This window comes from Haliaeetus leucocephalus, unplaced genomic scaffold (genome assembly GCF_000737465.1).
Source record: "Haliaeetus leucocephalus isolate CR32 unplaced genomic scaffold, Haliaeetus_leucocephalus-4.0 Scaffold784, whole genome shotgun sequence".
Lineage (NCBI taxonomy): Eukaryota > Metazoa > Chordata > Aves > Accipitriformes > Accipitridae > Haliaeetus > Haliaeetus leucocephalus.
The window spans coordinates 5,359,315-5,383,879 of record NW_010973220.1 but is presented as its reverse complement, the minus strand read 5'-3'; the positions used below and the strand labels follow the sequence as shown (position 1 = coordinate 5,383,879).

Sequence of the window (24,565 nt, the reverse complement as noted above, 5' to 3'; positions counted from 1 at the left end):
CGGATTTTTCAATTAAAAATAGTCCCCAAAATTACATAACTCCATCTATTCATGAAAGAGCACAGATATCTGTGCTGTAAATATTGTATGGAGAATTATTCTTCAGCCTAGACTTATTTACGTGAAAGACAGCAGGCTGTGTGCAATGGAGACTTCTGCATTTAGCAATAAAGAGAATAAAGACTTCATGCTTCTAGCCAACCCCAATGACTTGGAATCAGTTCTTGAATGTTAACAGCTGATATTCATTTGTGATCATTTTGCTGCCGAGGTTCCTGATTGTCTATGGATGGCAATATGCCCCTTGCAAGGTAATATGCCAGTTTTCCAGGACACAGCTGCCAGTCAACTGTGGGTTGAGGTGGGGAGAGTATATTGCACTGCCAAGGCCATCCCATCTGCACAAAGAGCATTGTTTTTTGAGAGACTGGCATACCGGTGCCAAATGACTAAGCCAAAATGAGATACACGAACAATAGAAGAGAGGATGACGTGGTGGTTTCAGACACTTGACTCTGCCAGAGAGGTTGAACTGCTGTAGGTACCCTGGGCAGCCCACGAAGAACACAGGTGTCCAGCATATGCAGCAAAGGGTACAATCTTCAAGCACTCATACACATATATTTATGGGAGAAAACTGTCTCAAGCACTGACAAGCTAGAGTAACAGAGCCCAGGATTCACATATTACATTTGCCTTGAGAAAACTGAGTTAGTCCAAGCACATGCTGTCACTGATTATAGGATACTAGGTATGAAAAAAGCATCTTCAATAGGTACATATTCACACCTTAGTCATGTTTCCAGTTCCTGTTGGCCATGACTTTTGCTGCCAACCAAAGTTATGTATCCTTTTATGTACTTATGTAACTTTTTATATAACTCTTTAAAGTTGTGTTTTAAAAACCTTTCCAGCAATATAAATTCTTAAGTTGTACAGACATGAACTGTATTCCCAGGATATTTAACACTCACACTAATGTTATGCTTTTAATGTAAGTGCTACAGAGACCTCTGTGCTAATTGCAGAATGTTAACCACAAACACACCAGAAGTCAGAAGTAAAGAGATGAATAAAATCTAAGCACTTGCAATGTGATCAACAAGTGAGGTACCATAGTAGTACTGCATAAACCCTTGTCTTGAGCTTGATCCATTTCATGACTTTCTTGCAGCTGCTGATACAACACTGGTACATGCGACCTGTATCTATACTGCTGATGGGAAGTAACTGAGCTCCTAGTCAGTAAACCATCTAAATCTGGTTGAGTCAACAAGTCCTTTCTTAAAAAAATAAAATTAAAAAAAAATCAGCTCAATTAATTAATTAAAGTTTGAGTTATCTGGGATGTGGGGGAGCAACAAGGAGAATGTGAGATATTGACCATGATAAAAACTGAAAATACATTACTCAACAAGTTTCATGGCTAGAACCACATAGCCACTCTATGTCATAACCCACCCTAATCTGTATAACTGATGAAAAATCATTGCCAGTTGTGCAGGTTATGAGATTCACGATGTTTTTCTAATGCTGATAAATTTCTATTTCTGTTGATGTCTTCATTATTCAATAGTATTTGCACACCAGAATTTAAGAAATTACGTTTACCATTGACTTATTTACAGACTGTATATTTTAATTGGATAATTGTAAGCCTGACTAGCTAGCCATGTATTTAGATCTGTTATTGAAAAACAAAACTCTTCAGCTGCTGACCAACTAACAGCAGGTTCCTCACATAAATACTGTGATTAATTCATTTACAATTTACAAAACTGAGGATTTCAAAGCATTTTCAGAAATACTCCTAATAAAGTAAAACTGGTCTACTTTTACTCAAACATATTCAACAATCTATTTTTTGTTATTCAGTCAACTCTGCTAATACATCAGAACACTGAACTGTATTAAAATTGTATATTTGTTGCCTTTAACCCGGTTGATTTCTACAGAAAATCATTATCTTGGTCTGTTCTCCTTTCGCAAATAATTTCCACAATGACTAACTAATAAATACTGAATAAAATGTCACTAACAATTGTATGTAAGTTATTTAATTGAGAGGGAGTAGCTAAATGTAAGAATCCATGACAAAATCCTAACAACCTCTAACTTAATAGTTACAAAATACTATATTGCATATTAATATTGACAGGCTGGATTTTTTCCCACCTAATGTCGTGCACATAACCAAAGAATCTAAAGGAAGAACATATTACTTCTACGAGTTATTTTCTCCTCTACAGTTGGTAAAGACAGACAGCAACATTCTGAGGTCAATTCATGTGACTGGACATGGGAACTGCTTTCTGGAGATGCTTTTCTCTTTTCATTGCTTATTGAAGAAGCCTATGGCAAACACACTCCAAACCTACATACCTTGGTTAACCTAAAGTTCGGATCATCTGAAATTCTGTTGAAGAAAGTAACACTCTTGCTTAATGAACCAGACTAGCTGAGCTAACCCAAGGGGCCTCCATGTTCAGAGAAATGTGATTCTGAATAAATCTCTATAAAAATAAATAAGTCAGTAAAGGTCAGATTTCATCTACAATTCTTAACTTCTTAGTTTAGCAAGGCTTCTGAGATATTTTTTCCTCTGATGAGAAATATACACTAAAACTAGTGTAAAGAGTATAAAACCTGTATAAGAGAAACAGGAATGCGGTTTTTTTCCTGTTACGGAAACAGAAGTAAGAAATCTTTCCATTTGTATAATTAATCTCTAGCTTAGAAAGTGAATTTTGACACAATGTAAAGTTTTAGTCTCTTGAGTACATGGTTGAAACTCTATTACTAGACATACGTAACATGAGACTGCTAAAAATTTTTTTAAGTGGTCTTAAATCCACCACATAGTGAAGCAGGGTGACTGATAAGGGTGCAGAGAAGAGACTACATGATCAAACAGCTCTTTCCCCCTCGCATTCTGGCCAGGCTACTGTAGGCTGTTACTTCCAACTACAGCTCCCCTTTGAACCTCACAGAAAGAGGGCTGAAATTATGCAGTCTACCATCTCCACAGCTTCCTCAGGCAGAAGAGATTTCTCTCACAGTAAATCAGTTTATACCTTTCTGACTACACCAGAATACAATTTATGGAACAATCTGAAGTCAATTCTCTCATTAGCTAAACCACATGCTTTGAGAAGAGACCCATTAAAATGCTCAAGCACATCCCGAAAATGGCTGTTCGTATTTACTGAGGCAGTAACTCCTTTGCCAGGTTCATTTCATGCTCTGTAACAAAAAGGAAAACCCATCAATCTATCAACTCTTAAAAAAAAAAAAAACAACCCCTAATGAAAATTATGGTCCCAAGGTAAAAAACAACCAATCCTCTTCTCCAAGTTAGTAATACTCGAAGGCAAATCTACCTGGCTAAATGGAACATAACTATTTGGGAACTACAAAACACCAAGGCAGAACTGTATTGATATTCAAGTAACACATTCATCTGCACATTTTTTTTCAGTGGGGATATTTGCTTTAAATAATCTGACGCTCAGGGAAAAAACCTCTTTTACAAATAGCTCAGCTTTATTCTCCTGAAATTACGCCTGTTTTCAGATCCTACCAGCAGCAAACCCTACCATTTGAATATTGACAGGAGCAGTTCTTGGATGCTTTACAGCTGACACCTGCCAATGTCTATTTCTGACCCACTTCACTCACAGTAAAGGGACAGGGGAGAGAGATTTTCACTTCCCCCCCCTCCCCCCCTTATTGTTCTCTGACCACCATTTCATTTGAGGGAACTGCTCAAAAATCCTCACCTTTACCTCATGCCAAAAAATGAGGAAATACCTTTGACAGCAATCAGAACAAAATTAGTTGCATTGGGATATAGATTCTTATCTTGGGAAAAGAGTAAGTCGATAATATTAATGCTGACAAAAATTTAAACAGGCAGACTGAAATTTCTATAATCAGGCATTTCTTGTCTCAGAAGGTACTAACTGCTGTTTCTTACCTATTACATTTGTAGTTGTGTTGTAATGTCACTAATTTAAAAGTTGTTTTCCCTAATGATTGCTAAGAAAATCAAACTGCAATTCTGTTATAAGTATGCATAGCAGCTGAACTCTATAAACCATAGACTTCCTCTCCTCTTTTGTCGCGTCACCTATTCTTTAATTTACAAGGTCCCCTTATTCTAATAATGAATAATCTACATACACCCGGAGCAACAGATTAAAGAGGACATTTTCCATTTCAATTCAACTGCAGTCCCACTTTTTATAGTCTGACTTCAGGAAAATTAATTATGAAGCACCACATTTTACATATAAAGGAAATGAAGGTTGATTCTGTCTTATTTTAATCTTTATCCATCATCTGCAAAATTAGCTTCTGATCCCTGAGATATTGTATACTTGGATGAATACAGCTTATACAAGAAAAACTATAATTGTGGGTTTAATCAGGTTTTTTTTAATAAGAAATAACTACTATAGATCTATGTGGGAGGCAAAAAGTAGCCTTCTGGGCTCTTAAGGAACAGTGCATCATCACTATTCTTGACTTCTCTAATGAAATCCTAACCATGATAAATAAATATCAACTTAAAAATTCATTTTAAAATGTGAATTAGAAGTTAATTTTTAAAAAATTAACTATTACAAGCAAAATACACAGGTGTGTTTTCTGCAGTTGAGTGAAAAGGAAAGACAAGACTGTAAGACTTTTATTACAGATGTTGGCAAGAACATCTTAGGTAATTCCCATCTTTGGCTGTAGAGGAAGCTTCATTAAGTTTGTGGCATGTCCACATTATCAGGCAGTTTTACCATGCACTAGTTCTAGTCTGGTCCATGCGTTGTATGGCCACTAGTGGTTCTCTCTGTTCCCTCTCCTTCCCTGGAGAGACTGTCAGCTCTAGAACATGATTCAACCTGCACAGGATGTGAATTCCCCCTAGAGGTGCCTATTTTTCTCCAGGGATTGTAGAAACAGTACCAGGTCACTCTATTTTTAACTTAGTTACGTCAGATAAGTGCCTATTCTAGGAAATATAATTTTGTTATTAAATATCAGTCTTGACCTTAGCTTCCAAGAATACCTTTCCTCTACTTTTTCCACATCAAGCATTCTGCTTCTGAGCAACTTCTCAACTCATTTAATATTCTCTGCACTATAAGCCCTTAACTTTTCTTGCTAATAAACACATTTCTAAGCATTTTCATCTGCCAAAACTTCCATTCTTCTCATGCCTGTCCATTTGCCATTTTCACATTAAACATAGCATTACATTTGAGTATATTAGAGCATTTAGGAAACATTTTACTTCTGAAGCTTTTCAGATCATGCTGCAAATACATGTAGGTAAAAGCATAAAAGTCAAAAATGGCTCCATTAGAATGCATTTGTTTGTTCTCACTGTTTTTAAAGGATGTCAACTTGACAGCATAGAAGACTCGAGTTCTTACTCCCTGATACAAATGAGCAAGAAAATGTGACTCTCAGCTTTACTTCAGCTTTGACCCAAAAAGGCAAAACGAAAGCTACAAAAGTTAAATCTACACGGTACAGAAAACCTAAAGTAATTTTCTGTACTTGTTGACTGAATGTTTTCATCTGTATTAAGACTGCCTTCAAAGATACGGGACCAAGGAGTGCTTTCTGAGATCTATGTACATACATATCAACATTTAACGTAATGCAATAAATATTCATCAGATGGTAACAACATGTAGTCACTACATGCTCAAATAGCGAAATTTTTATGCTAGTACCTGCAGTTAGATTGTGTGCCCATATGCATATACAGACTCTAGTCCTCTCTATTTGTACGCTGGAATACATTTGAGCATAAACACAGGTGAGCAGACCTCAACAACTATTAATTTGTGCAAAGGAAGATAGTCTAATTCACCTCTCTTATAACACAATGAGTTCTCCCACTTCTTTAGTTGCCAACATGGCACTTCACGAATCTGTATGTGTGTGCGTGCATGCGCGCACATGCATGAGTGTGAAGACAGGACAAAAGAAAGAAGTGTCGAAATGGGTCATCACTTGATTAAGCAGTAAGCTCATTCGCTTTACGGAAATCTAATCTTTCCTTGATAGGTACTTACTCCTCCTACCAAGGAGCAATACGCAGTCACCGGGAAAGGTTTTGATAATGAAAAAAGAAAATAATTCAATACATTTAGTTAACACATTTCTTTCTTCCACCAAGTGACAGTGTTCTATGTCATATCTTATCCAGCAGTAAGAATACCTTAGTGCTTTACACACCCTACTGCGTAGGTCCTACCTCACTACATCAGCACTATTAATGCAATATATCTGTCAAGGCTTATTAAAATTCTTTTTGATGTGTATCTTGGCTCATAAACCTCCACACTGTATTGATATTGCCTAAGGGAACGTCCTTGTAGCACTGAATCTCTGCAGATGGGATGATAAAAGAGAAATGTTCAAAACTTTAAAAAGTTCAGTCTCTAGCAGAGCTTTCTCTTCAACAACTCTTTTGAATAGTGTTTTGGGTTGTCACTCTATAGCTATTGTTCAAAAAATGGCTTACAGAACATTTTAACTCACAGAGAAAAAACTTTCTTACAAATAAATAATTGATGGATAAAAAGCAGTTGATGGATCTCAATCCATTTTCATAGATATACCCTCTTCAGTGCTTTGTATACATGCTGTGCCTGTACCAATCCTTAGGTAGCAAACAAATCCCAGCAGCCAGTTCGCTCACTGAAGTGAGAAAGAATTTACCAAGTCAGTTGGAGAAGTGAATTTTGTTCTTCTTCATGTATATAATTTCTTCTGCTTTTCTATTTGTAATTAATTGCCACAGGGCACAGGAATAGCCTTCAGGGACTGCGAACACTGTGCTCCCCAGTTTGGAACATGTCTCTGGTGGCAGGTGATGCTATATGCTTCAGAAACGTATTAAACTTTTACAGTGTGTTTAAACTAAATCACATGGGTGAAATTCACTGATGATGATTTTATGTGAATTTAACTACTTATATTGATAGTCTATAAACATTTTGCCTATGTTAACTCATAGTGCTGTTCTTATGCCTTTAAATGGTCATTTCTTGACTGAAAAGATGTTATTCCACCCAAATTTCCTCAGCAATAAGTTTTCATCAGTAAGTTCTTCAGTCTCCCTGTAAAGGCCTTTGCCTTAACAAACTTTGTTTTCTACCTGATTTTATACAGATCGAATAATCAGACCCTAATCAAGTTCACATTGAAGTCAATGGCTAAGGTACTTTTTACTGATTCAGGAGAGGAAGTAGGAGGAGGAAGAGGGAGGCACAGACTGAATCTTAAAATAGAGAATTGATGTTTACATATAAAAATATGCACTGTACTGATGTATGTACATTCACAGTGCTTCAGTACTAGGCTAAGTCTGGAAGACATTTCTCTCAGAAGCAGTTTTGGGGAATCAGACTGAAAATAAGATATGGCCATAGGATGCTTTCTTTGGGGTCAGGGTAAAAATAAGACAGTCAAGCTGTTTTGGGTTTAATGTTTACCTCTCAGAGAATCACAGAATCATTTAGGTTGGAAAAGACCCTTAAGATCATCAAGTCCAACTGTAAACCTAACGCTGCCAAGTCCACCACTAAACCATGTCCCTAAGTGCCATCTTAGTGTACTTTGAATAGGGAAACACAGTAAGAGCAAAATAGTCTCCAAAAAATCTGTATGTTAGAACTTTTTGAGTAAAAAGCTACATTTTAACCAAAGAGAAAAAAAGCATTCACAGAAGGATCTTCCCCCATTTCCTTAACCACTTTTTAAACAAAGAAGCTTCTATATCCACAAACCTTTTTCTTTTTATTCAAGTTTTCTTCCTGTCTTGCATTTCTAATTCAGCTGGAAAATGATGCACGTAATCTGAAAATTTTTGTCAGTCACAAAGCCAATACCCTTCCCTCCTTCTCCTGCTCCCTGCCTGCTGTTTATTTTTAATAAACTTTATTGTATAATTTGTTTCACATTTTTGACACTTTTTTTTTATATTCCTGTAACTACATATAGAAGACTGTAAAATAAAATGGAAGAAAAAGTAAATGTATAGTAGTAGTGATTGGGAGTCAGCTTCCTCTGTTAGCTTTGGAGACTCCAGAGCATAAATTACCCTGCAAACATTCTTCACCCAAAGTTTTAACTCTGATTTAAGTGAAAACCTGAATTGCCTTAATTTCCAGTTGGTACATTCTATCTTACTTTTAAATGCTGAATGCTACCTACAATGAATTATGTAACAATAGAAAAGTTGTATTGAATTAAGAGTTTTCTTTCACCTTATACTTATAGCCAGGAAACATCCTGAGGGCTCCCAAAAGAACTTCAGTTTTTGAGGATCAGTGTGGAAGTTTCTGACAGCAGTTTGTCCTCTGGTTTGGTTTTTTATATGTTTTTCTTGAAAAGCAGATATGCAGTGTTCTTTACAAACAAATGTGTGATGGTAAAAGATACACAGGTGCTTATCTTTCCTACAGAACTACATCTTACGTGTGATGGATAGGTTGACAGGATGGGTAGGTTGCCAGGAGCTTCCTGAACATCTTTTGCTTCTGTCTTCCCATACTCTATGTGGTAGCAGGTTACTTGCCTTAAGATCTCCAGGACTAAAGGCCACAGCGTACCTCTCTGCTGGATTTCAAACTACCTGTTAAAGCAGGCACCCCTTATCCAAAGAAAATGTCAGTATAAATTCAGAACTAACACTCAGACCGGAAGAAAACTGATATTTTTTTTTCGTTCAGGCTATCTGTTGCACAGTAGTGTACAAAATTAAATTGTTTCAAATACACAATTAACTGACTGGCACTCTGATATTAATATAATCAGGTGAAGCCAACAACGAACTAATAGATTTAGCCTGAAAAAATTAGATGCACAAATGCCTCTAACAGTTCCCTCTTCCACTGGGAAATATGCAAGTATAAAAGGTGGTGTGGCCAGATCCGAAAAGAACATAGCGATCTGATAGGGAAAATTGCAAGTATGGCAAAAGGCTACCAGTTCTGGGTGTGGAATTCACAAGGAGGACTTTGTCATCTAATATAAGTTTGGTTTCCCGGATAGTGAGAGGGGGGAGTTAGGCACTGATGGCCACATCTCTATGGGTGAGAATTAAGTCAGACCTGCTCCAACCTAATTCCCTGTTCCACCAACCCTGAAGAACATAGAGCTAAAAGAAGATGGTGCCCGAGCTGAGAAGCTTTTCCTTATATGTCTCCATGGCCCATAGGCCTGAGCTGGTTTGAGCTCAGACAGCTTAGATGCCACAGACCAAAGCTGGTCAATTATTCCATTCCCCAGACAGAGAAGACCAAGAGCTTAGATCCATATGCATTCACTTGTTTTGGGTCATGTCTGAAAAAAAAGGGTTCCTAACAGCCACCACAGTGTGCCATAACATCACAGTGAATGGCGGTACTGTTGAGCCAGCAAAATGCTGAAAAAAGCAATGCAGTTGTAATTTCTCTGTCTTGTACTTAAATACTGAAGGCTACTTTTGTGAAATTCAGATCCATATCTTTGGTGGCTTAGGCTTCCCTCTACCAACTGGATGCATAAAACCTCCTTTTGAAACAGAACAATTAGATCAGTGTCTTCTGTTGTGGAGAGAACAGCTGATGCTCTGGCATAACAACTCAGCATGCAGAGCACTTATTCAGGAAATACGAATTAAGTGTACTAGCCCTGCTTAGCTTTGTCAGCCTACCAGATATTGCCTTATAGACACTTGCTTTTGGATCCATGGATTATGCCAACATATGGACATGAACGAAAGAATCACGGGATGAAAAGTACAAAAGGGAAGCATAAATGCAATTCTGTTGCTTGGCGATACTGAAAAGCACATAAGTGGGAGTGAAGCGGGGAGTCTGTACGTGCTTCCTGAATAAATCCAGTAGTTTCTCCAGTGGTGCATTCATGCAAAATTGACAAACCTTCTGAAATCAAAGACCAGAAGTCAAACTTGCACGGTACCACGACAGACCTGAACATCAAAACATCTCTGGCAGTTTTAAAAGCAAAACCATTTTCAGGAATGGGAAAGTTGTTTGCAGGCTAAAACTGCGCTGAGGCAAAACCTTGTACACCAGCTGCCAAAGGTTGGCAAACCATTATGAAGGACAAGCAGGCATTTCTTGTATTAAAATCCTCTCTCTATACACTTAGTTTCTGCTCTTGGTCATGTAATGGTGACAGATGTGTACAGCTGAGGTCAACTAAATCCTCCTAATCTTATTCAAAGCTCTACTTTTCCACTGTTTTGTCTGGTACATTTAGTTTTTACTCAAGAAATGAATTCTTCCTATGGGCTTTAAAAAAAAAGAGGATGAAAGGACAAGAAGAAGAAAAAAGAGCAATGATAGCCTTAGACATGTGGACTGAACACAAGTGACATTTTCTCTTCAGAAAAGATTATGGAGAAAACTCGGCAAGCTTGTGGCATAACAAACTCCCATAAGAAGCAGACACTGCAGGATGGGGATAAGTTTAAAATTTTACAGATGACCAGAACTTTTATTTTCCTGACAATGAAATGTTTCATTTTGTACTCCTATGCTCATACCATCTTTCATTTGAGATATATTTTGAGATGCAAGACTTAAGCAGGCAATGAAGCCAACTGTCATTGACCTCCGAATAACTAATTGGACTTAGATCCACATTGTTGATTTCAGACTTCATTATTTTAAAGTCTCAAAGAAATCTGACTTTTTCAATGTGTTGCTGATGACTTTGTTGACTATAACATTTAAGTAGATATGTATTTAACTTCCAGTTAGTATTCCTGACGAGTTTTAGGTAAATCGGATATTTCCTTGACTAACGTTTTCTGTAGAAATCTGAAGGCAGAAGAACCTATCAGTTTTTGTGCTTCTGGCTCACATAAGAAGTAAAAGCAATTCATTTTATCAAATTGTGATTGGAAAACAGTGCTTCCATAGGCTGCCTTCTACACAGTATGAAGACAATCTGTAAAAAGAGTCATTCTAAAAAGTCAGCATGTTGTAAGATGATACAGATCTCCTTGCATTGCTTAACCTTCAGATGTTTTAATCTCCTTCCTATTTCCATTTGATTCTTCTGAATTTTCTTTTACCCTCCTGTGCTAAAACAGCAAAAACATAAAACCTGCTGTAAGATTAATTACAGAGAAGGTCTAAATCTAGCAGGGTCAGCAAGCTCCTAGGTGAGCTTTGCTTCTTCATTATTTTTATCATGACTTGGCTGTGTATCATGACATGCATTAGGATACATCCTTTGTTCTAGGAATTCTTCTGAAAAAGTTCTACATTTTCTCTTCACATAGCTTCTGCAGGTGCCATATCAACATCTTTTATAGGTGGGAAATAAAACTGGTATGGAAACTTGGAAGGATTGTGTGTAAAACGTGCTTGTCAGCAATCCTAAAGAAAACCTTGATTTGAATAATTATTTTTCTTATGTGTCATGACAGTGTTTAATGACATTGTTAAACTAAAGTGCTTTCATTTTGGTTCTTAATATATAGGTAGAAGTTTCAGGTAAAGCTGAACTAAAGGGTATTTTCTGTGCCATAGGCATTTAAAAAAAACCCACAAACTGAGCAAAAGCACTGTAATCAGAAGATCTTTGCTTATGAATGACACAAAGAATCCAGGAAGACAGAACTATTACAAATTTTGAGATGCGAAGTGCTACATAGTAGGAATAAACCAGGTTGGAAGACCTACTTAGGGGATACTGAGCAAGACTGAATGTCTTACTGAGCAGTACGACTCAGTTAAACTCAGGTTATTAAGGTCAATACAAAGCTAGGTGAATGAAATTTAAGGACCTAAGAAATGGAGAGGCCAGGCTGGATTATAACTGACAATTTTAAGAGATAGGACATGGACCACAGCTTTTGCAGACCTCCTACCTCCGTTTTCCTTTTGTTGGAGTCGCTGTTTCATTTTAGGCCTTTTCTCCTGAGCTGCTCTTCTGGGACATCTGATGTTCCAGTGCACACAAAGTGGAAAATAGAGCAGTGCACCTGCAGTAAGTCTGGGATATCTGGACGGCATCTGGTTTATTTTCCCATGAAATGTCTGCAAATTAACTAGACTGGTTTACGTCCCTTTTCTTTCCAAGAAAGGAAGAAAGATTTCCTGCCTAGCTGGAGAACCTCAGTTCAAAGGATGCTTCTCACAAAGTGCACCAGTGTAGATACCATTCACTCTTGCTTCTATGCCACAGACATCTCTGAGCCCTGAAACTCCCCTGGCTGGATAATTACTGGACTCCCCACCTGAGGAACACCATGGGACAGGAAGAAGAAAAAAGAATGTGGCCCATTCATGGCATGGTATGATCCAGTTCTTGGAAATAAATATTAAGTCAATTAAAACTCAAAGAATGAATGACTGAAAAAAAACTTAAAACAACAGATACAGAAGCAATCATAAAAGCTATGCTTGCTCAGCTGGGCTGTTCCTAAACTAGCAATTTGAACTAAGGATTAAAGTTTAGTGAAAACCATAGTCCTTTTTAGATCTCCTTTCCCTCTGTGACTTTAACAAGCCAAATCTCTCCAGCCAATGAAGTTAAAATATACAGGACACGCAGCTCTTTATCTGTCACACCCTGCAAATCACATTTTCCAGCATTAAAGTACTATTCGTTTTGGCTTTTAATTACCTGACTTATCAGCATGTCATATTTCTCCCCCCGTCCCTGCAATAATTACATTCTGAATCAGTGTGACATTCAATATTGACCTTTATTTATGGCTCTCACAAACTGTCGAATGTTTATTTATAAACCATGAAAAGCAGAGTTTGTAAGAATATTGATTCAGCATATTAGAAAAGCAGTGGCCTGGCATTCTGTGAGTAGAAGTAATCACAGGCAATTACTGGAGACTGCTTTTCACTACTAATTTTGGGTTTAACCTTATAATTGTATTACTGAATTTGTTTCACTTTGTCCATATATCACCAGGTTCCTAGTAAGAAGTCTGATATTAACATAATTTCATAATATTCAGGGGAAGAATGGTTTTAATTGGTTTAAAAAGAGGGAGATACATAGCCTATGCCACGCAATGAGAAAAGTATCGTAACAACCTTTTTTATTTTGCAATAAATGATAATTAATATTTAAATGCATTAATGAAATAAGTTCTTAGTGGCTGGGTCACAAATCTTTGATGTTTATGCCACTAACAAAATCACTAACTGCTCCTAATGATGCCCCTGAGCTAAGCTTCACTTTACTCCTGGTATAAAAACTACTTTCATTGCCAGTAGCGTGAATTTGCAAGTGTGAAAGGCAAAGTCAAACTAAGAACAATTCTTCTTGTCCTTATCCCAGTATAAAATGGCAAGAAAGTGGTCAAAATCAGAAAAAGAACAAACCACAAAACAGCCAAACTTAGAGAAAAGCAAAACTAGCAAACAATAACTACAACCTTAGACCTATGTAAATAAAAGTACTCTGCGCTCACTTGCTGTTCCTAGTGAGACAGATTCAGTGCAAAAGCCAATGAAGATGTAACTGTCTGCCTGGGATTAAATTAGAGCTCTGAGAAGCAGCGGGGGAATGACAACTAGCTGATGACTGTGGTTTTGGATAGGACTGACCAGTCATACTTCATCGTTTGTTTCTTTCTACTAAACTCATATGTTCTCAGTGTGAATTTAACCAGGTTAAAACATGAAATCAGCACAAGTCAGGCTTGAGAAGTTATGCTCATGAAACATAAAAAAAAAAGTGCTTTTTTTTTTTCCTCCTGTTTTCTACAACTTTCAGTGAAAAGTATATGGAAAGAAAATGTTCCCAGGAAAAATTTTCCTTGGGTGGAATGCTATGCTGATGGCATAACACTCTGTTAGGGAAACAGTACTGTTTGTACCAACTAGTATGGTATTTTTGGCAAATTTGCATCCAGTTTGGGATTTAGACTATCTTTTGAAATACCCTTAGTTTCAGTCTAAATCTTTTCTTGGGAACTAGTTCTATTTTCTACATGCTGTGTTTGGTCCAGAACTCTTTTTTATTTAATGAAAAAGATTCTCCAGTACAGCAAGCTTTATAAGTGTTGTAATTCAGTTATGAATATATTTGGAAAAAGTATTTCAGGATTCATAAGCTTCTGGAAAGTCATAAAGACCCTCCCTTTTTTAAATTTTAATTGCTTTATCCTCCCCATTTGTTTTTCTGCTCACATTTTCCACCACTCTGTGACAGTTCAAAGAGAGTATTATCATCACTGAGACTGTTTTGTTTACAGTCAGAGAGAATAACTTAGCATTATTTTCTTGTAAAGTATCCAGAGCTCAGACATAGTAAAAGATGCACATGAAAAATATGCACACGTCTTTTCTATCACATTATTGGAAATCACAGCTGGCAGAAATATTTTCAGTAGTTCCTTCAGTTTAACATTAAATACTAAATCACAGCTGGTCAGGAAGGTTTGGTGGTTTTTTGTGTTTTTTTTTTTTCTCCAGGAAAAAGTTGAGAAAAAGAAAATACATTTAAAAACATTGACATTTGAATATGCCATATTTTTATGGGGGAAAAGGATAGCACATTTGTCTTCCACCAAATGGTAACAAAGCAGAAAAGCCTATTCTACAGGTTTTTAGGATCTGACAAATTAGCAGAAAAACAGGTGGTAGAAAATTTTACCAATTATTTCTGAGCCTGTAGCTCAGAAAGTCCATAAACATCTACTAGTTATAGCTTAAGAAAGTATACTAGATGAGAAGCTCTGCTCCTGTACTGACCTTTAAACTGCTGGGCATTGAGGTAAAAATCAACTAACAGACCTCTGGTGTGCCCAAAATGGCAGTTCTTATGGTATATATTGAATATTACATACTGAAGCTGCATCAGGGGAAGTTCAGATTGAACATTAGGAAAAGGTTCTTAATCGAGAGGGTGGTTGGCCACTGGAACAGGCTCCCTGGGGAAGTGGTCACAGCACCAAGCCTGTCAGAGTTCAAGGAGCATCTGGACGATGCTTTTAGTCACACAGTTTAGTTTTAGTTAGTCCTGCAAGGAGCAGGGAGTTGGACTGAGTGATCCCTATGGGTCCCTTCCAACTTGAGGTATTGTACGATTCTTCTATATTAATGAATAAATAGGTTTCATTTTTCTCACTTTAAGAAATACTGTAATTACTTTTTGCTCATATGCATACCCAGCTTTACAAAGCATATATAGGATTTAGTGAGCTGAAGTCTACTCAAGCCAGTGGAAATATACTTCATTCAGTGGAGATTTAACAAGCTCTTAGCAACATAGACTGACAAATTTTTAATGCATTAGTATGAGAAATAAAAAGATTTTAAAATATCTGAAAATTTAAAAGTGCAATGGAACTTTGAGATTATGAAAATATTGTTCCAGTAAAACTGCACAACTTGAGATAGATGCAATGCAACTATGTCTGCTTACAACTGAAATATATTAGAGAAAATTACAAAAAAAAGACATGTCCTAACCACACTCCCTCCCCATTTATCTAAATGGGACTTATCTAAATTATAATCACACTGACATAAGCAAATTGCAAAATAATATTGTAAGAGGAAAATGTTTGCGATGTGTTGCCTATTTTGAGTGTGCGTGAGTGCATACTTCATTGGAAAAAGAGGGGAGTATAGCTCCTTTGCAAGGAACACACTAACTGCATTGTTTTCAGTCAGCACCAACATTATACCCTCTCTGAAGAGAAATCTTCAGAAAAGATGTGTCCCTCACATTAGATAGGGAACAAATCCTTCTGAGGGTGTGACCCACCAACTCCTTTAGAGAAATGGGCCAGAAGAGGCTGAGAAAGTAAACTGAAGGCCCAAAGGAGATGTTGTTACCAACCTTCTCATTAATAAATCTCTTTCTCATGGTGTTTAAGGTGTAGGCTTAACATTTTTCTATGTGAGTGGCCTTTGATAGTAGCAGTTCACTGAGATAATGGGTCCACAAATAGAAAGCAAAAAATCTTTTTAGCTTCTGATGTTGCAGCTAGGAGATCCCCCCCTGTTCCTAGTCAATGCAGACAACGGACAAAGATTTCTGTAAAAGAACTGCAACAGTTCTTCTTTTAATTTGCTCCTTTTTTCATTTCTCTTGACTTGCCCAGATGTGGCATTCTTATCACAGAATCTCTCAGTATTAGAGTACAAAGAAAATGAAATACGTGCTGAATCTGGATGACTTCCAAAACAGTAATAAAAAATATTTACCTGCCTCTTTTTTGGTTGCAAAGTTATGTGCTAACTCTAAAGAATGGTTGCAGTCTTTTAAAATGATGTTTAAAGAAAAGGATTTATCATTTTCTACAGTAGATAGACCAGCATAAAAAGCCACAGTTATCACACGATCAAGAAAGCTTGGATCTCAGAGTAATCACAGCCTTTCCACAGGATATTTACTTATCTTGAACATTTGGTGTCACTTGGGGTTCTTCGCATCTGCCTCACCAGGCTGCATATGACGCAAAGTCCCTAAAACCAGCAATTGTTTACCATTTACCGTGGATACAAATATAGCCACTGAGATTTTAATACCCAAGTCAGTGTTGCAATCAAAGCATATTCTACATTTAAGTAAAAATGTTAATTTCATTAATATTTTAATAGGATCATAGGATAATGATCCTAAACAAGCATGGCCAGCAGGTTGAGGGAGGTCATTCTCCCCCTCTACTCTGCTCTGGTGAGTCCCCACCTGCAGTACTGCGTCCAGCTCTGGGGTCCTCAGCACAGGAGAGACATGGACCTGTTGGAGCGGGTCCAGAGGAGGGACACAAAAACGGTCAGAGGGATGGAATACCTTGCCTATGAAGACAGGCTGAGACAGTTGGGGTTGTTCAGCCTGGAGAAGAGAAGGCTCCAGGGAGACCTGATTGCAGCATTTCAGTACTGAAAGGGGGCTTATAAGAAAGATGGGGACAGACTTGTTAGTAGGGCCTGTTGTGATAGGACAAGGGGTGATGGTTTTAAATTAGAAGAGGGTAGATTTAGACTAGATATAAGGAAGAAATTCTTTACAATGAGGGTGGTGAAACACTGGAACAGGTTGCCCAGAGAGGTGGTAGATGCCCCATCCCTGGAAACATTCAAGGTCAGGTTGGACGGGGCTCTGAGCAACCTGATCTAGTTAAAGATGTCCCTGCTCACTGCAGGGGGGTTGGACTAGATGACCTTTAAGGGTGCCTTCCAACCCAAACCATTCTATGATTCCATGATAATGAGTTGGAAAGGCACTCAGGAGATCTCCAGTCCAACCTGCTTCTCAAAGCAGAGTCAGCTCTGAACTCAGACCAGCATGACCTGGTCATCTCTAAGGGCTTCGTGCAATCAGGACCTCCATAGATGGAGCCTGTGCAGGCTCTCTGAGCAACTGATCCACTGCTTGATCATCCTCATGGTGAAGCTTCTCCTTATATCCAGTCTGAACTGGCCTTTGTTTCAACTCATGCCCATCATATCCCACCATGCCCCGCTGTGAAGAGCTTTGCTGCATCTCCTTGATGACCTTCCTACAGGCACCAGGAGCTCCTGCTAGGTGTCCCTGAAGTCACGTCTTCTCCTAGCTGAACAAGCCCCAGTTCCACAGCCTTTCCTCACCGGGCAAGTAATCCAGTCCTGATCATGCTGGTGGCCTCCACTGAACTCACTTCAGTTTGTCAATGTCTTTCTTGTATGGGAAGAGCCCAAAACTGAACACAGTATTCTAGATGTAGTGTAATAGAGCATCACTATTTATGTATATATAAAGCAAAGAATCTATACTGTATCTTGCACCAACCACTTTTAAAGATTTTTTTAAGTGTTGCTTTCATGTCAAAAGAACAAAACAGAAGCATTATTGAGCTATTGTTATCATCTTCAAGTGACACTAGAAAAAGGCTCACTATGATTACAGAGCTAGTAGTTCTCATTATAGGATCATAGGATCATTTAGCAATCCTGTGATAAACCCTGTTCTTGAAAGGGCTTATGTGCCCAAAACCCAGCAGGCAAGATGAAAACATTTCCTGGGTACGTGAGAGGGGAGACACCTGCACATTCTGTACAGTCACATACATACACAGGGAATGTGACATCTCAGCAGACAATTCATACCTTAATCTGTTTGGGATTTGCAAATTGCACATCTATTACATGAATTACACAGCTTACTCCCTACAGCCTGATCCAGTCAATGCAGCAAGACCTAATGCCTACTGACAACAGTGACATCAGAGCTCAGCATTTACACTTAAAACCTGACCCACAGGGACATCACTGCTCTTCAGAGGAAATCTGGGGCTGCAGATATATGCTTTCTGCACACTTGGAGGCTAAACAGCCGTATCTGCCCCCAGCCAGACTAGGCGGGCTGGGATTTCATGCCAATGCCCTGCCGCTATTCAGAAAGGACTGCAAGAATTGACAGTGCCAGAAAAAAAGGGAAAGCAACCCTGTAGCCCAGGAAGGCGCTTGGAGGAAGAGACCTTAGTTCTAGTTGAGTAACCAGGATCATGTATTTCATTCACCAACTTTTAAGTGCAAAATGACCCTTTCCTCCCACGCAGTCTCCTAGGCATAAAATCAGGCTCTCACTTGATGACTACCTCTCTGGCTTCATGGCTTCTGAATTCGTAATTACAAAGTACCACATCATACAGGATAAAAAAAGTTTAGAAGCCTCATCTTGTTGAGCGCTGTACAATATATCAGCTCTACCTCACCTTCTGGCTGTGATTTGAATGAAGCAAGTGAGCCAGTCCTCTTGAGGAAAAGGAATGGCTTAGGCTTGTAAATGCAGGAAAGTATTGCATGGGGCAAGCATCAAAATCATGCTTGTACTTATTGTTCAGAAGCGAGTATTTGGGCATTTCAAGTGGATCTCACTAGAGCATTTCAGAATTCAGAATATAGTTAAGGTCCAAATACACTACGAGGATTGTGAAATAGCCAGATTGCAGAACAAGTATCTAGCCAGAACAGCAATTCAGAAAAATATACCCAAGTTTGAAATGCTGTATAAGAGAAAGTCATTCAGGCACATTTCTGGTACCCAGATGGGTTATTTTTGTGTGTGTTTTTTTCTTACATAGCTTTAATTATGTTAAGCCCTCAAGGATTATAATCGTCATAAATATTTGCATAGATAAATAATTAAAACTAAAATAAATGTGAGTCAAACTGTCCTTTGGGAAAGCTCAAGCTCCAGAGGTGTCACTATTCGTCTATTTTCTCATCAAAAACATGACTAGACATCTCTAACAAAATCCATCACCCAGTTGCATGATGAATGAATGCTGTGAGGGCTGTACTGCCCTAATGAACAGCAGCATAAATTTGCTTGAAACATTTAAATTCTGATCATAATCATCATCTTTTATATACGTAGCCAGTTTTGAATTGCTAATGACAATCACTACCATGCTATAACATTGATATATATTGGTATTTCATTGTGTCCTAAGCACAGAGAAATGCTTTCCAGTCAGTATTGCCTTAATATCTCCAGAAGGAATTAAAACCAACTGTTGCCCCTATTTGTAAACTTAGGATGGGTATATCAGTAGACGTAAAAAAACAACCAACCAACCAACCAACCCGCCCACCGCTCCCCCTGAAAAAAAAAAGTGCACAATCACATTTCAGTTGTCTAGCAAGTCTGAAAAAAATCCAAGCTTAAACAACCCCTCATTTTAGATTACCTTGGATACTCTGTTTGCAACTTCTCTGCCTACTGTCAGCCCCTGAACAAAGGTCCGTGCAGCAATGAAAGCTCTAGTCACTTGAACCTTCAGCTTCCTGGGTACATCTCCAAACGGCTTCAGCTGGTCTGTGTACTTGCTTACACACTCCAGGTAGTCCTCAGTGAAATGGTACTGGGGGTTTATGAGCTGGAACATCCGCTCCAGCAGCCGAGCCCAGAAATCATTCAGCATTTCCTCCAAGTTCACATTGCCTCCTGTGTAATATCTCTTCAGCTCTGTGAAGAGGTCCTGGAACACCTCCGAGTTCTGCATGTACAGCATGCCGTACGTCCGGACAAACATGTCGTTTAAGGATCTTTCTGCATTCTCCAGAAGTTCTCGGAAAAATTCTGCAGGGAAAACAAGAAGGTGTTAACGGATATATTAGTAAGGTACAAAGGGTTTTCTGACTGCATTCCTATGTTACCATTACTAAAGTTTGTCTTATTTTGTTGGTACCATGGCATTTTACTAGTGAAATTAATCTATTTGGATAGGAAATGGCTTTATTTAGAAGTAAAGAAAAATAGAGTATAACCTGAATTCCCCAACAAGGTAGAAGGATGTAGAACCTATAATGCTGAACATGAAAGACCCATTTAAAAGAGCTTCAGTGAGGTAGTTTCACTTCTTCTTCACATACTATCTGAACACAGCAATCCCTGTCCCTTGCAATATCCTCCATAGCCAGTATAGTAAATCTTCTAAGTTAAAAGTAAAGTCATTAATATGATGATTTAACTGAAAATTTAATGATTTTAGAATAGCTAGATAATGGTAAGTTCCACTTTGCTGAAGTTCTTACAATGTAGAAGAACACCATGGAAATAAATCTGAAAACTTATTTGCAAATATTCTTGAAGAGAACTTGAAGGAGACCTGAGTGGAAATGAGCTGAATCCCTCTTAAAAGTATTATGTGTCTAGGTAATACTAAGAAAACGTTAGGATTTTCAATAATTTGCTGCTCTACTGACGAACAGTACTAGAACCCTCCACTGATCATGTCACAGCCAGCCTACTAATTCCAGTTTGTGCTAGTCATTGGGTTTGGAACAGCAGACCTTACATTTTTTTGAAAGCATTTCAGACTTTACTGCTTCTGTGCCTTTTATCTACTCAGGCCCAAACCATAACCTATTTCTAAATTTTGGCCTGTGGAATTTATTCTTACTGGAAACCAAGCCCATGGGATACAGTGGAAATACGTAATAATCTCTTCTGTTAAGATCCTTTAACTGCCATATGATGCTTAGGTTTTCCCAAGAAATCACTAAGCATGTACAGTAGCTCTTTAAACACATCTGACAAAAGCAGGCATAGCTTCTCCTGGTTTTTAGAAGATCCCATCTTCCTACAGGGTCTACTTGTCAGCCTTCTTAAACCTCCTTTGGAAAAGAATTCAGTGGCTGCTGTGGCCTGTAAATGGGGCACTGCAGACAGCAAGGCAGAGATGGCAACACCTCTGGCAAAACACATATATTTGCTGCAATTAAATGATTCACACTTATGCGGGAGTCATCATGCAGCCAACTCTGGGATATCAGATTCTACATATGCAGTCATTGCCCATAGACACATCTGCATGTGCTAACTGCAGGGACGTGCTGACTTCTCACAGTCTTGGCTAATGCTATAATGTGAATACTCTTTTACCATAGGGCCCTGCTGCACCTACAGTGACTCATAAAAATGCAGAACCACCGCAATGCTAAAGACAGGATGGCAACTAAGACTATGTAAGAAAAAATCTACACTAAATTTGAGGATTTGCAACTGTGATGAGCTGAAAGCAGAATCCACTGAACACTGTTGACCAGTCTACAAGGACTCCGTAAGAAAAGAGCCTCTTCTTTTTGGCAGAAATTGTGCAGAGCTGCAGTCTTTGATCTCCCAGATAACTGCAAAGGGGTTATCATGAAAATGTATACACAGAACATTGAGAACTCGCTACATCAAAGCATTTATTAAAAGGAAAATATATTATAATAAATGTATCAATGTCTAAACTGTCATTAAAACCACAGCCTTTCATATGGAATGCACTCCATCTGGAAAAGAATATGCTTTTGCCAAATAGTTTATGTAGGGAAAAGCAAAAAAAAACCCCAAACCCCCCAAAACCCCCAAACAAACAAAAAACCAAACCACAAAACGCACAACCAAAGAGAAACCCTTGTAATTCTTTGTTGCCAAATAGAATAACTTGAGGTCCACAACATACAGTCATCTTTGTTGTTTTTCCAAATTATCCACTAATTCTGCCAAATCTGTTTTTCACTGCTAACCCTGACTTGGTGGCATCCTTGATGTCTGAATCATCCTGATTACTATTTTATACATTCAGCATTTCTTCTTCTAAGAAATAATGGACACTGGATGTACTGCTGAATACATCTAGCTCTCTAGTCATACAGTCTCGAAGGCAAAAAGATGGTAGAGAACTTGGAGCTCAAATTAAAATTTATTTTAAGGTTGAAGCCAGGCTTTCAGACCAGTGCAACTGAATGACAACTGGGAAAGACAATCACGAAAGCAGTGAGTCCAGGCCCCTTGACTTCTCTCCCATAAAGCTTTATGTGCTGGGGGGCTGCTGTAAGCAATTCACATGCTGGCTCCTCCCAATCCATAGCTATACTGGGAATCCCACTATTTATCTTAAAAGAACGTGCCATTGCATAAGTCGGTCATAGCAAAGCATAACCAAGTTTGCTGACAGCTCCTCTTGTCTGAGATTGTTAGCCTACTATTGCTTTGTGCGGGGGTATTATTTAGCAATCTCACAGTCAGTTTGTTGGAAGCCAATCAGACTTTTCAGGGAGGGGTAGACATTTATTCTGTGTTCGTACAGCAACTAGCACAATGTGGTCCATGCTAGTTGCAATCTTTATTTATGCTGCAGTACAAACATTATCAGTAACTCCACAAGCTTAAATTTCATGCTAGTCCAAAAGTGACACCATACATACGCATTCTGTAGGAGAGCTAATGTCCTCTAAATAGCAGTACGTTTATTTAATTTTCAGTCTTCTCATAGGTCTCTAGTCTGAGAGCTATTGCTTAGAGTAAGTTATTATGCCATTAAAAAGTTAGACCATTAGTCTTCCGTACGCTTTGATACAAAAGACAGTTAGTTTAAGAGAGTTATCTGCATCAGTAACCCTATGCAGTATCAGGATAATAAAGCAGCAACAACTACAAAATTGGATACCTTTTTAGTTCCAGAAAGAGATCTCCCTTGTTGTACTAATTAGAAAAATTCTCAATCAACTCCCGTCCAGCAAAATGAATGCTGCTGTGAAGGATCACTTGCTTTTTTAGCCTGCAAATCTTCCATACATCAAGAAGGTAGCCTGCTTTGGGATGCTTATGTACATAAACTGTGTCCTGGCATAACTGGGTACTTGTCCAGTTACATGAGAAGAAACTGTACTTGCTTCTGCAAAGGTTGAATTTTTCCATGGTCTTCACCGTAATTTAAAGATTTTATGTTCATTGCAAAGATGATATTTCATCAACTTGCAGGTAGCTTTTGAAAAATAATGTAATATTTCAGCTAAAAGTAAAAGAACGAAGATGAGACAGACATTAGTCATGTTGCTTAATGTGCTTCTGGAAGGCACTCAAGTACTAGGGTGGGAGAGGAGAATCTATATAAGACAGAGCTGTGCAGTGTTTTAAAATATATATCTTGTGAATTTTTTTGCTGCCAAAATAGGCTGTCATGAGCAGTGTTAATGCTGGAAATAATTTTTCCTAATTTTAAGTGGTGATTCATTTATATGACAGAATATGTCCTGGGTATGTCTTATGGTGCAAGCACATTTTTATACAGCTTTCATTTATTAGCCAGAGGGTCTCAGGAAGCCTGTTCGGTTCTGCTTACGAGGTAGTTGGAAAGGGTAAGATCTAAGGCACACTGAGCTACTGAAAAGAGGGAGAGAAGATTGCTATTTCAAACCATTACGTGCTCTATATAAGCTTAAATGGTGGGCTTCCAGTCAATGCATAACGCTGAAGCTAGTTTTCATTTTTAAACATTATTTGTAAATTTAGGATGCAAGATAGACAATAACAGTCTCTGCAAATGAAGTCCGAATTGTTTTAAAATGTTTTGTCTATGATAAAACAACTCAGCTACAAAGTGAAAGGACATAATGCATTGCTAGAGTCTCTTTCTGAATGGTAAGTACTGCTCTCATTAAAAATAGGGTCTTGTTAGCTCTCATGCTACCTTGTCAACTGAAAGCTATTTTAACATCGGTAATCTAGTGTCATAATGAAATTCAACCTGGGAGCTAGCCTAATTCCGAAGTGATGACTAGTTGTCACCCTAAGTCAGTGGATCAGGATTGGGGATAATATTGCAGCATGACATGATGTAATAACTGCCTTCAACAAAATATAATCACAACAATCTAGAGCCAGTTATTAGATAAACAAAGTTGTATTATGTTGGAGGTATGTTCTGTGATCATTCCCAGCCCGATAAATTCCCTTGTGTTTTCTTTTCCACCTGTAATTTCAGCAAAACCAACATCTGATGTGACAAGATGTGAAGCTAGAAACAGTTTGTTGTCCGATTCCCCAAACCAAAAAGATATGCATGAGCTTTAAGACCAAAAAGACCAAAAGGAAATTTCATTTAATTACCATATATTCTGCTCAGCTTTGCTTTTTAGCAGAACTTGAGATCTGAATGCTGTACTATGGTGCATCTGATACACTGGACCTGCAATCTCACTACTACTCGAGAAAAAACAGCACAGCTACACAGAAGTCTTCAGAGGTTCTAGACAGGGATATACATCTGATTTCACATCAGCCTTTATGGACA

General features: G+C 38.2%; 1 protein-coding gene across 1 annotated transcript in view; it reads right to left on the bottom strand.

Annotated features, from left to right (window-relative positions):
- The window catches only part of LOC104840535 (glypican-6-like), a 475,472-nt gene that overhangs the window by 273,165 nt on the left and 177,742 nt on the right, over positions 1-24,565 (bottom strand). Inside the window, exon 2 of the mRNA XM_010581508.1 lies at positions 19,688-20,079. Coding sequence (XP_010579810.1) covers positions 19,688-20,079 — 392 coding nt within the window. The remainder of the gene's footprint in view (positions 1-19,687; positions 20,080-24,565) is intronic.